The sequence below is a fragment of the Chaetura pelagica genome, unplaced genomic scaffold (genome assembly GCF_000747805.2).
Source record: "Chaetura pelagica isolate M959 unplaced genomic scaffold, ChaPel_1.0 scaffold453, whole genome shotgun sequence".
In the NCBI taxonomy this organism is placed as follows: Eukaryota; Metazoa; Chordata; class Aves; order Apodiformes; family Apodidae; genus Chaetura; species Chaetura pelagica.
Genome location: NW_009952879.1, coordinates 152609 through 164252, shown reverse-complemented (window position 1 = coordinate 164252; position 11644 = coordinate 152609). Strand labels below are relative to the sequence as shown.

At 43.0% G+C, this 11644-nt stretch overlaps 1 protein-coding gene across 2 annotated transcripts in view; it reads left to right on the top strand.

Moving 5' to 3' along the window:
* The first annotated feature begins 6 nt into the window (after positions 1-6).
* The window catches only part of MAP2K5 (mitogen-activated protein kinase kinase 5), a 127025-nt gene continuing 115387 nt past the window's right edge, over positions 7-11644 (top strand). Inside the window, exons 1-3 of one of the 2 annotated variants that reach the window (XM_009995278.1) lie at positions 7-30; positions 5116-5164; positions 9980-10047. In XM_009995278.1, coding sequence (XP_009993580.1) covers positions 10027-10047 — 21 coding nt within the window. In that variant the 5' untranslated portion in view covers positions 7-30; positions 5116-5164; positions 9980-10026. Of the gene's footprint in view, positions 31-1145; positions 1173-5115; positions 5165-9979; positions 10048-11644 lie in introns of those variants that run through there. The other variant, XM_009995277.1, reaches the window with a different exon arrangement.

The following is an 11644-nucleotide window of genomic DNA, read 5'->3' as shown; positions in this document are numbered from 1 at the left end:
GCTCCTCAGCTGCTCTTCAGGGACGTGCTGGTGAGTCCCGGCGAGGGCGGCAAGGCCCGGGATGCCCAGAAACTGTGAACAAAAACCATCCCTGGAAGGCGAAAGGTGTTGTTTTATTTTTTTTCAGGGACAGGACTTTTGCCGCGCCTGAAAGTTTTAATGGGAAGGTGGTGCTGGTAGAGGAGTCCAGGGCAGAGCCACAGAGATGCTGAAGGGAGGGGAACATCTCCCTGGTGAGGAAAGGCTGAGGGAGCTGGGGCTGTTGGGCTTGGAGAAGAGGAGACTGAGGGGCCACCTCATCCATGGTCACAAATACGTAAAGGGTGAGTGTCAGGAAGATGGAGTTAGGCTTTTCTCAGTGATGACCAGTGATAGGACAAGGGGCAGTGGGTGCAAACTGGAGCCCAGAAGGTTCTATGTGAATCTCAGGAAGAACTTATTTGCTGTGAGAGTGACAGAGCCCTGGGCCAGGCTGCCCAGAGAGGCTGTGGAGTCTCCTTCTCTGGAGACATTCAAACCCCCCTGGACACGTTCCTGTGTGATGTGCTCTGAGTGACTTTGCTCTGGCAGGGGGGTTGGACTAGATGATCCTTCCAGGTCCCTTCCAACCCCTAGGATTCTATGATTCTGTGACACAAATGATGGGCCTGTGGCAGCGTCGGTGCCCCCCCGGGCTTTGGGGCTGGGTGGGTTTGCTGGAGACGTGTCCTTGGGGTGCAGGGGTCAGGGGGGCCCCAGCTGCCCAGCTGTGGTCCCAAGGGTTGGTTCCTCCGAGGGGCTGGACGTGTGGTACCCCTGGCCACGCAGGGTGCCTGGTGTGATGGGCTGGGCACAGGGCATCGCTGCAGGGTGAGTCCCACAGCTGTGGGAATTGGTGCCTCCCGACTCTGGGATGGTGACTGTGCCCTGCACCTGGGCTGTAGCCGTGCTTGCTTTTGGTGGTACAGCCTGTTGCAGTGCTGTGGGTTCACTGCCCTTGCCTGCCCTCAGCTCCTGCCTGCCAGTGTCTGTGGTTACACTCACATTCAGGTGTTCTTCCCAGACTTCTTCGAAGTTTGTGTAGGACGCTGTGCCTTGAGGCAGTCACAAAGCACTTAGTGATGTCTGTCTGCTGTGGGTGATGGACACCCAGCTGGGCACAGCTGATGGAGCAAGGGATGTACCCTCACACTGTTTCACTTAGCACAGCAGAGCATCATGGAGAGCTGCACCTAGTGGGTGGCCAAGCCTGCTCTTGTCTCTGCTGCGTGGTGCAGGCTGAGGTTCTGGCATTAACAGTGTTCTGAGAACTTCACCCAGCTCCTCTGCAGGTGCAGGGCTGTCTCCAGCCATCTGCACACCAAGTTGTTTCCACCCACTGACAGGAGAATGGTTCCTGGGTTGAAATGTTGAGTGAAAGCAAGTAGATTTCTGCATCAGGTCGCATCTGTGTTGATGATGATAATCTTCCATTCTCCACTGTTAGGCATTGAGGGTAGTGGTGGCAGCAGTACCTTCATCCTGACTGTTTGGTTATGTACAGTGAGTAGGTTGGTGGTGACAGATTTCCCACTGTCTGTGGAAATCTCAGATGTAGGGATGACAGGTGACCTTAAAGATCACCAGGTTCCAACCTCCCTGCTATGAGCGGGGACACTTCCCAGCAGACCAGTATGCACAAGCCCCATCCAACCTGGCCTTTAACACCTCCAGGGAGGGAGCAGCCTTAGCCTCCCTGGGCAACCTGTTCCAGTGCCTTACTGCCCTCATGGTGAAGAAATTATTTCTAATGTCTAACCTAAATCTCCCCTCTTTCAGTTTAAAACCATTACCAGTGTCTTATCACTGCCCTCTCTGATGAAGAGTCCCTGCCCAGCTTTCCTGTAGGCCCTTCAGGCACCAGAAGGTTGATTAGATTTCAACTGGCCTCATTCTGTCTCTTGGAGGAGCCTTTACAGACACTAAACTGTGTATTCAAACTGGAGAACCTTCAAGTTGATGCTGGTGGTTGGCCTTGACTCACTAGGACAGTGTTTGACCCATGGAAGCAGCATTGCCTGTATGTTTTGGTTGGGCATTTTCTTGATTACTGTCCCAAAATGGGCGCTGAGAGCTGTTCTTCATAATGTCACTTTAAATACACTCTGCATTTGTTGGCTTTGCAAACCTGTAAGTTTCCAGTAAACAGATTTATTTTAAAGGGATGACTAAATTAATTACAATAAGCTTTTTTTTTTTTTTTTTTCACCAGGCTGTCTAGATTCATTTGCCCGACCTGTCACTGGAGTATTTAAGCACTTGGTGTTAAGTCAGGATAACTTGATGGTGTCATGCTGAGATAAAACAAGTTTTAACTGAGTCAGGAGTGAGGGCAGTGATTTCAGTATGTACACTGCTGTTTAAAGCAGTGCTTTCACATTTCCTGCTTTCTCACCCAAGAGACAAGTGCTCCACTGCTCTTCAGGAGAGCAGATTTGATGCAGCTTTTGTTTCAGTTGCTGTTTTCATTCTTAGAGGCCTTTCAGTTTTGTGAGGTAAAATAGAATCTATTGTGTATGTGAGCCCACTTGAACAATGCAAGTTGTATTGTACTGCTTATGATCTCTGTTGTGATAGTAGAAAATCATCCCACGTCATCTGTTGAAATTTAGAGTAATCCTTTAAGCTTGGGTCACAGAGAGGTCTGCTGGATGTTTGAGCATGAAGTGTTATGTAGTTGATAAAAATGCCATGGTAACAACAGAGTAATGAGGTGATTTCCCTCCCTCAGTCTCCTGCAAGGCTAGTTTTTCTTAGGTCCATCTATTAAATAGTACTGAAAGCAAAGTTCTTGTGGCTGCTGGGGAGGGTTTCTTTTAAAATATAGACACCAGAACCCTGTTTTAGACTAAATAGAGTTCTTAAAGCCATGTACTTGGTTATTATTTATTTTAAAGAATCCCAATACAAGAAGAAGTTATTCTGAATACGGAAAAAAGTAGAAAATCATTTACAATCACTATTTCTGGGCTATCACAGTTTTGGGAGTCTAGCAGATATTTGGAGCACCCCAGAACTGGGGTCCTGCTCTGATAACAATTTTAAAATCCGTTTAGTGGAAGCATCTGCATGCCCACATAAAAATGTTTTACAAGTGGCTTAAATCTAACAGAAAATGTGTTTGCTGAGGAATTTCCAATGTTTAACTAAATAAATTTAGAAATAATTCATTAACAGCAGTTTTCTGCTTAGGCAAGACCTTAATTTCTTGTTAGGAGCAGAGGGTGTAGCTTGGGTGGCTTTTGACAGAGGACTCACAGAGCTTTCAAACCCTGCAGAAGTTCTGAAATTTTTATTTTTATTACCATGGTAATGTTTAGGTTGTTGTGTTTTGGTGAATTTTTTTTCCTTTCTTGGCTCCACAAATTTATAGTCTACATCATTGAGTAAGCAGTAGTGTGCATCTCTTCCTTCTTTGTAGTTTAAATTATGAACTATTGAGTTATTTTAGTGTCTGAAAAGAAAAAACAACATGAGAAAGTTTTGGAAATATTGTGTGCTTCGGTTAGCCCTGTGGAAATCTTTAGGTTGCTTTTGCTGCTTTCTAATTTGTATTAATTGTGTCTTTTTGACATTGCACAGAATGCTTAATTTTCTGTTTTTGAACTAAATGAAAAAATAGAGAAAACAAAAATGACAGGACAGTGATCACTAAGGCGTTGCTACGGGAGAGGGTGCTTAGCACCCCAAGATGCTCACAGTGCGCACGCGACAATAAATACTGTTGTTCATTAATTTCTAATCACTTTGTGACGCTGTCAGTGGTGGGATTGTCTGACATGAGAAATCAGGCAGCAGGAAGGAAAAAAACCATGCTGTGCATTTCTGCCATGCCCTGACATGACATATTGCAGCCCCTCAGAGGCTGACAGCAGCACATGCACCGGGAGGCCAGGGCGGCTTCACTCCGAGCAGATTTTTTTCACTGCATTTTGAGTAAGCGCTGGATTTAAAGGCTAAAAAAGAAAAAGCTCTCCTCCTCTTGGTTTAGTGGTACAGGAAAGGGTTGTATTAGCAAAAAAAAAAACTGGGTTCACCGGGAGGCCAGGGCGGCTTCACTCCGAGCAGATTTTTTTCACTGCATTTTGAGTAAGCGCTGGATTTAAAGGCTAAAAAAGAAAAAGCTCTCCTCCTCTTGGTTTAGTGGTACAGGAAAGGGTTGTATTAGCAAAAAAAAAAAAGCTGGTTTGGGTCAGAGATGTGCAATGCTTGGAAATGTTGAGTGTGTTTTGTGATGGGCTTGTGTCTGTGCAGCTCACATCTCCCCTCAGAAAGGGACCACGCCGCATCCTGGTAATGTTGAGCCTGGGGAGGGTTTAGCCATGTTTCTCCAGAGCAGCCAATGTCTTTCAATCCATTTACTACATTTTGAAGAAGTTTAAATTCTAGTTAAGAATGATGGAGAGCCCTCCAAACTTTCTGGCTTGCTTTGCATGGAGAGCATCATGAGCCACTGCACTGCTTTGCTGGCCGGCAGCCGGTTCCTGCTGCTCCCTGGGAGGTTGTGGAGTGAAAGCAACAAGAACATGTTCCATCCCACAGCTATGGTTTTAATTCGTGACAGCTCTAAATCCATCCAGAGCTGGTTGTGACCCTGTTGTTCCTGAGCTGCAGGCAGGATGGGAGATGAGGTTACCTTGCAGAGGGAGGGAAGACCAGGGTGGATGTTTGGAGGTGAAGAGGAGGAACTGGGTGTAAGCGGAAGAACTGTGAGAGAAAAAGTACCTTCTGAAGTAAAAATAAAATAAAATTATAAACCTCTGTTTTTATGACTTACCCCCATTAGTTACACTTTTCTGTAACCTACAAAATCAATTATTTAAACTGCAAGGGCAGACAACACTGACTTGTTTGCAGTTATGATTGAGTTATTTAAAACAAAAATAGTCCTCCTCAAGATGACCTGGAGAGGAGGGAGGAGAGCACCATGATTTGTACTGATTTGTGTTGTGTGCCAAGAGTTGTAATTTTGGAGTGGTGGTGAGTAGCAGGACTTGAAGTCTTCTGCCTGCAGCTGGGGACCATTTAAGGTGATTTACTCTAAAGCATCTCAGCATTTTCCATTTGATAGGTAGCTAATTCTTCTTTACATTTTAGGATGTCATCGGTCAAGTTCTGCCAGATGCAACGACAACAGCATTTGAGTGTAAGTATGACTTGTATAAACTGTCTCCTTTGTCACATTATAGGGCTGTCATTTTTTAAATAAATAATGTTTATGTTCATTATACGTTACAGTTAAATATTTATGCATTAATGCAAGTTTAATGATGATACCAAACAAAGCAATATTTTATTATTTAATCATGTCTTGAATGAGCATATTTCTACTATATAGCTTTAATTACCAGCATGACCTTACCATGCTCTTACTCCTCACTGCAATTATATTGCTCGAATTAAATGAAAAGTATAAAGTACCTGTAGGTCTGAGTTTAAAATTTTAATCCTTTATTGGGAGAAACCAAAAGAGCAGGAGCTTTTACAGAAATATGTTACAACATACGGATTTTGTACGAAATATAAAAGCATTAGAAATCAATGTTTTCTTCCAATGGAACACGTATCTGGTTTTTGATAAAAGAACTGCAGTGGTTTTTATTTTCCATTTTTCCTTCTGCTGGCCTCAAGCTAAATACAGCATCTCCTCTGTCTCCTGTGTGGGTAATTACTCAGCTTCAGCTCCTGGAGGAGTTAGTAGAGCTGCCGGAAAATGTCACCTGGTGAGACTTGGGCAGTAGTTGTAAATTCTAAAAGGCCATGTGGATCTGTTTGAGAAGCTGGGAAAAATAGTTTTGTGTAGGATCTGAGCAAGCTGTAGGTTGGGTTGTCCATGATAGCACCTACACCTCAGGAAGGAGGTTATCTTATAGTTTGGCTTACTTAGGAAGGCTCTCAGTGAGTATGTTAGTGCAGAGTTAGACCACTGTTGTCTGCTAATAGCTATTTCAGCTCTGTTCTTTGAATGCTGTTTGGTTTTATTTTTGGAGGGATTCCTGGAGGATTGTCCTATCTGGAGACTAATAAGCTGCAAAGGAGAGTCAAACATCTGTGTCATAGGGGGTAAAATATTAGTTTAGAGTCGGCTTCTAAGTGAAAAGGACTCCTGCTATTCACTTTAAATTATATTATAGATAATTTATTTATTTTTTTTCTGTGTAACTGTTTTGCTTTGAGGAGGTGAAATAGCAAGAAGGAGGTGGAGGGGATTAGAATTGTTATTGTGAGAGAGCAGATAGGACAAGATAGGGCCTTGTGTTTTTATTAGCATTTCTTCTCTTTTTAGAGCTTTATGAATAATTCTGCATGTAGATAATCGGAGGAAACATTTTCTATGGTCCATTTTTCATTTCATATGTTTGTGTTTTCATCCCCTAAAATAACAGATACCTAAGAATGAAGATAAGTGTTACTTCTCTGTAGCCTTGACATTTCTCCTTGCCTTGCTTTTTAAGCAAGACTTGCTGAAGAGACTCGAGCAAAACCAGGCTCCAGACCTTGCCTTTTTTTTTTGTGTATTGTTTTTGTTTGTTTGTTTGTTTTTTGTTATTATTTGTTAATATTTTTTTACATACCTCCCACATCAGACATTAGCTTTGTTTGAACTTCATGCACCAGTAGCAGTCGCTGCAATCAGGGCAGTAGCCCATATTAATGGGACCATGTGTAGAACTTTCCTGGAAATACTTATTTCGTTGTGTCTTCTAACATCTGCTTCTGTGCTTTCAGTTCATGTCTCTAGTCTGTCATTTACATCTGCACAAAACCATTTCCCCTGCCATTTAACTGGCATCTAAAATATGTTATGTATATTGATGCGTGATTTTTCTGGTTACTTTTTCCATATCAGATGCCTCGATTTTACTGACTTAAGCTTCATTCTCACCTGCTTCATTGCTTCCTCAGATGGGGATAATTGCCATCCAGCACAGGCTCCTCTGCTGTTTGTTTAGTTATTGTTATCTACAGTGTACCATCCATTGCAGCTCCTACCTGGGGCTGCACTTCTCCTACTGTTGGACCTGGATGTGGATTTCACTGCTGTAGTACACATTGCTACAAATAAAATCACTAACAACATATGGCCTGTTATGATCCTTTTATCCAAACTCTGCCATTTTGTATATTTGTGACACACTGCAGATTTTGGGAAGATTGCTTCATAATATTTGTTTACCATCTGCTGCACTCTATTTGGTATCTTGTGAGGATTTCTGCCTCCATTTTAAGTGACATTAGCAAAATCCAGCCAGTACGTAGGATTTTTTGGTTCTACTTTTGCTTCTCTAATGTGCTGGAAAATCATATTGCTGTGCTCTAGGCAAGTAGAGAAGCCTGGAAATCTTTCTGAACCCATGTGGCACATATAGCTAGTTTTCAGGTTCTGCCCACTTAAATGTTTGTAGGATCTCTGCACAGGGAACATTTTTTGTCTAGTTCTGCTTTGACTGTTTTAGATTTGCCTTTTTTTAATGTCAGGTAGCATTTTCAACATAATTTGAATTTATTCTCTTTTTACCACCATCAGGAATTTTGCAGCTCTGAAAACTTGAAGCTAATTTCTTCATCATTTGCAGTGAATAATGTGTGGGGTTTGGAGGGTTTTTATATAAACATCTTGCAAGTGGGCTGTAAGAGTTTTCCAGCTTTTTTATTTTTTTTTTTGGTGGTCCCAGCTCAGTGTGCTCCCTCAAGCCAGGCCTGTTTAGCAGCTTTTCTCTCTGTATATTCATCTCTCTCTGTCATATGCTTCCTCTCTTGTGCATTTTCCTCTCATCCCTTCTGGTTGGTGCATGGCGTTCGTCGTGTTCACTGTTCCAACAGCTGCTTCTTCAGCCTTTCTTCTCCCTTACACACTGCGGCTGGGGCTTGGGTTTGGGCCAGGTAGCAGTTTTACAGCTCCTCCTCTTTCTGCCTAAAACGTTTCCAGGCACAGAATTCTGTTTCAACTCACTAACTCTTCTTAATCTTTCCATCATTCATGACTCGCTGCAGGCTGCTAACCCAAGCACGGAGCTGTGGCAGGCTGGCAGTTCACCAGTGAAATGTCCATGAGACCAAGCTCTTGTAGGACATTGCTGTGCTATCTTGTTCCTCTTCCAGCTTTCACGTTTCCAATGTCCCATCACTCTCTTCCAGTACATTTTTAAGGCATAATTCTAAGGGTTTTACGATACTTTTTTATCTTACTTCTCTCTTTGTTTTGCTCTCTCTTTTTGCATTGTTTTGCTTTTTTCATTATGGCGTTGGAATTACCTGCTAGGTTTTCAGAGGCAAAATTAACCATCTCCTTTTATCAGGTCATTTTAATTTGTTGACTCAGATCTGTTCCCAGATTCTTTGCAAAATTAGGAGCAAGAGTGACTTTCCATCCAGGCACACAGTGGCACTTTTTAATGCTGATGTAATGCACAGGGGTGTGATAGCTGGCAATGGGAGCACACTTACCTGTCTGTCCTCATGGACGTGGTTGTGTCCTGACGCCCTAAACCCCCACCAGCTCTCAGGAAGAGGTGGATGTCTTGGGCCTTTTAGTATCCCGTCTCAAATGGGCCTATGTGGTTGAGATTCCCCACAATAGATGTTTTCTGGCCAAAAAGGCACGTGAATTTGTCAGCCATTCTTTGGTATCAGTTGGGTGTTTCTTTGTTTTATTTTCAAAGAGCTCCCTGTCCAAAAGAAAAAAGCCAAACCTAAGTCTGGGCTGCACACCAACGTGCTGTGGGTTTTTGGTTTGCAGATATTTTTTTTTAGTAAGTAGCTAAGGAAGATATTGAAATTGCAGCAGACAAAAATTGGAGACAGATCATTAACCCCTCCCCTCTCCCTCAAAGCTAGAGCAATAAAAAAGAAATGAACGTTTTGCAGTGGATTTGGAGGGGGTTCTGTGCTGTTCAGCTGGTGCAGCTCTCCCGTGGGTGGGAGCACCGAGCTCTGCTGGGCGCTGCTCCCATCCCGGGGAAGGAGCCACACAGGGCATCTCGGTGAGGCTGGAGCCTGGTGTTCCACCAGCTGGTGCTAATGGGGAGGCTGAGCCCCCTGGTAAACCTGCACCTGCTGAATCCCACCATATGTCTTTGAAAAGTCTATTCCTCCTTCAGGTTTTCATAATAGTAATTCTTTGGGAGTGCCTTGCTTTTCCGGAGCCCTTCCGAGCCTTGCTGCCTTCCCTCTGGTTCTGTGTCTGCAGCAGCCCCTTCCCTCACGCCAGGGCTGTGCCCTTGTGGCTCTGCCTGAACCATCATCACCAAGCCAGGATTGCCTGGAGATGCTGCTCCCACCTCCTCTTCACCCACAGTTGCACCATGAACTCAGGCAGCTTTACCTGTGCACAAACTTCTGTCTTCTTCTAAATCTCTTCTTCTAAACATTGTGGATTTGTGTCCACCTCTCAGTTAGTTTTTAGGTCAGCATTGAGCGTCATGAAAAAGCAGAGGTGCTTGAGGGTGGGTCATAGCAAGACCAGAAGGCATGATTCGGAGAGAAACCATTTACATGTTTTTCTCTTTTTTTAATTTTTAATTTTATTTTTTTTTATGGTATTAATTAACTTCAGATGAAAGAAACTACCCAAACTGAGCTCTATCTGGGAGGATGGAATCGCAGTCAGAAGCCTGCCTTTGTTTGCTATGTCTAAAGAACACCTTGATGGGTTTCAGCAAGGGGTCTTACAGCATGTGTGAGGTGCTTAGCTTCTGGAGGGGTTCTGACAGTGAAAGAACCGTTGAGAGCAGAGTTTTGAGCTCTTTGTTCATGCCCCTTTTTAGATGTGATTCTAGTCTTTGTTTTAATGTTTGGAGTCATCATATGTTATTATTTCAGAGTACCTGTTTACCCATGGTCTTGGCCTATACATTCTTCATATTTTTATTTGCTTCTAAAAGTCCTGGTAAAAACTGTATGTATTAAAATTGTAAATGTCCTTCTTCCATCCTTCATGAGTGCAATCTTTTTCCTTTAGATGAAGATGAGGATGGTGATCGGATCACGGTTAGAAGCGATGAAGAAATGAAGGCCATGCTGTCCTATGTAGGTACAGTATAACAACTGCTGACAGTTCCCATGCTTTTCAGTTTCTGTTGGTGTATTTTTGCTGGTATCAAAGTGTTACTGCAAGCTGCAATGTTCAGAGTGCGATATTCCTGTGTTAAGTGTAGGTGTTTAAAAACTATTGCATGAGATATATGGACATGCTTGACTTTATAAGAAAAAAGAAAAAAAAGACTTGTACAGTTACTGATCATATCATAAACATTAAGAATAATGCATCTTAATGACTTTTGCATTAGGTATAGTGCAGGCTAAATGGACTATCAATTTCTTGTCTTTTTTATGCAGTACTTAAAGTAACGGCTCATTAAAAATGAACCCCTGGGCTCTAAAAATTTTTCAAAATCTACTTTCATCTGGAGACTGTTTCACCCCTCCTAACACAAGAGTTTCATTGTAGCTGCAGGCTCAATATTCATAGAGGATTTAAAGACATATTTTCTGTTTTTCAATACGAGAGATGTGTGTGTCTGTGTGTGCCTCTATACACGTAGTTGTGTGTAAAATCTCTGGCCATGTACCTATAAATACATACCCTGTCTACAGAAATAAATATGCAGGTACTTACTGCAACAGAGCAATTTGAATATAGCTTCAGATTATCTTTCAATTTACAGATGTAAGTGGAAAAAGTCATTTGACATTTCAAATTAAATTGATACGCAAGAAAATAACAAATGGGTCGCTTCACCCTGAGCCAGATGCAATGGTAGTTCCTTCTCAAGTGCACTTCTCACTGCATTAATTGCCTTAGCTTGGAACAAATCAGAAACAAGCCTTGTTGCTTCTAGGTGGGTTTGGTGGGACTTGTTCAGTTCAGTCCTTCTTGTCAGTTCCCTGGTGCAGAGGAAGCGGAGCAGGGACATGCTTGGGTCACCTGTGTCTCACCTGAGGATCTGCTTCATGGTTCACTCCTGGGCCCATATTTTCTGGAAAACAATGTGGTTTGGTTGTTGGGAACTTGGCACATCAAACAATTGTCATTGCCTATGAAGGGGGCTTAGGTTTTCCAGGCTCTGGGAAGGCTTCCCCAGTGACATTCTTCTGCTACCCACAGAGATTGCCCTTTTTCTGCACCCCAAGTTGGACATCCCTCACCTGGAAGTTCATTAGCAGACCCTGGTTCAAGAAGACTTTAGTCATTGCCTGTGTCTCAATCCTAGGGTGAAAGAAGTGCAGGTCCCACAAGATGGTGATTGATCTCTGTGAAACTCCAGGGATTTATTAAATTAGCCCCTCTTGTGCAGTTTTCTTTTCAGTGGAGGTGAAACCACTGTATGACAAGTTTGATGGTAAAGAGCACAAAGCAGTTGTGTGGAAGAAAGGAAGAAAAATCTTGCTGCAGTGAAGGGGTTTTGTGCTTTTTTGGGCTTTTTTTATTTTCTTTTGTTTCATCCAACTAGATCACACTGGTGATGCTTCCCCAAGGAATGCCTTGTGTTTTTCCATTTTCCTTAGAAAATGGCTGCCATTTTTGCTGTTAAACTGGAAAACTTGAGTTTTCCTGGCACAATCTTAAGATTAATCATGCCTTTGGAAGGTCATCTTTTTTGCTATGCTTCCAAGCTTACTGTAA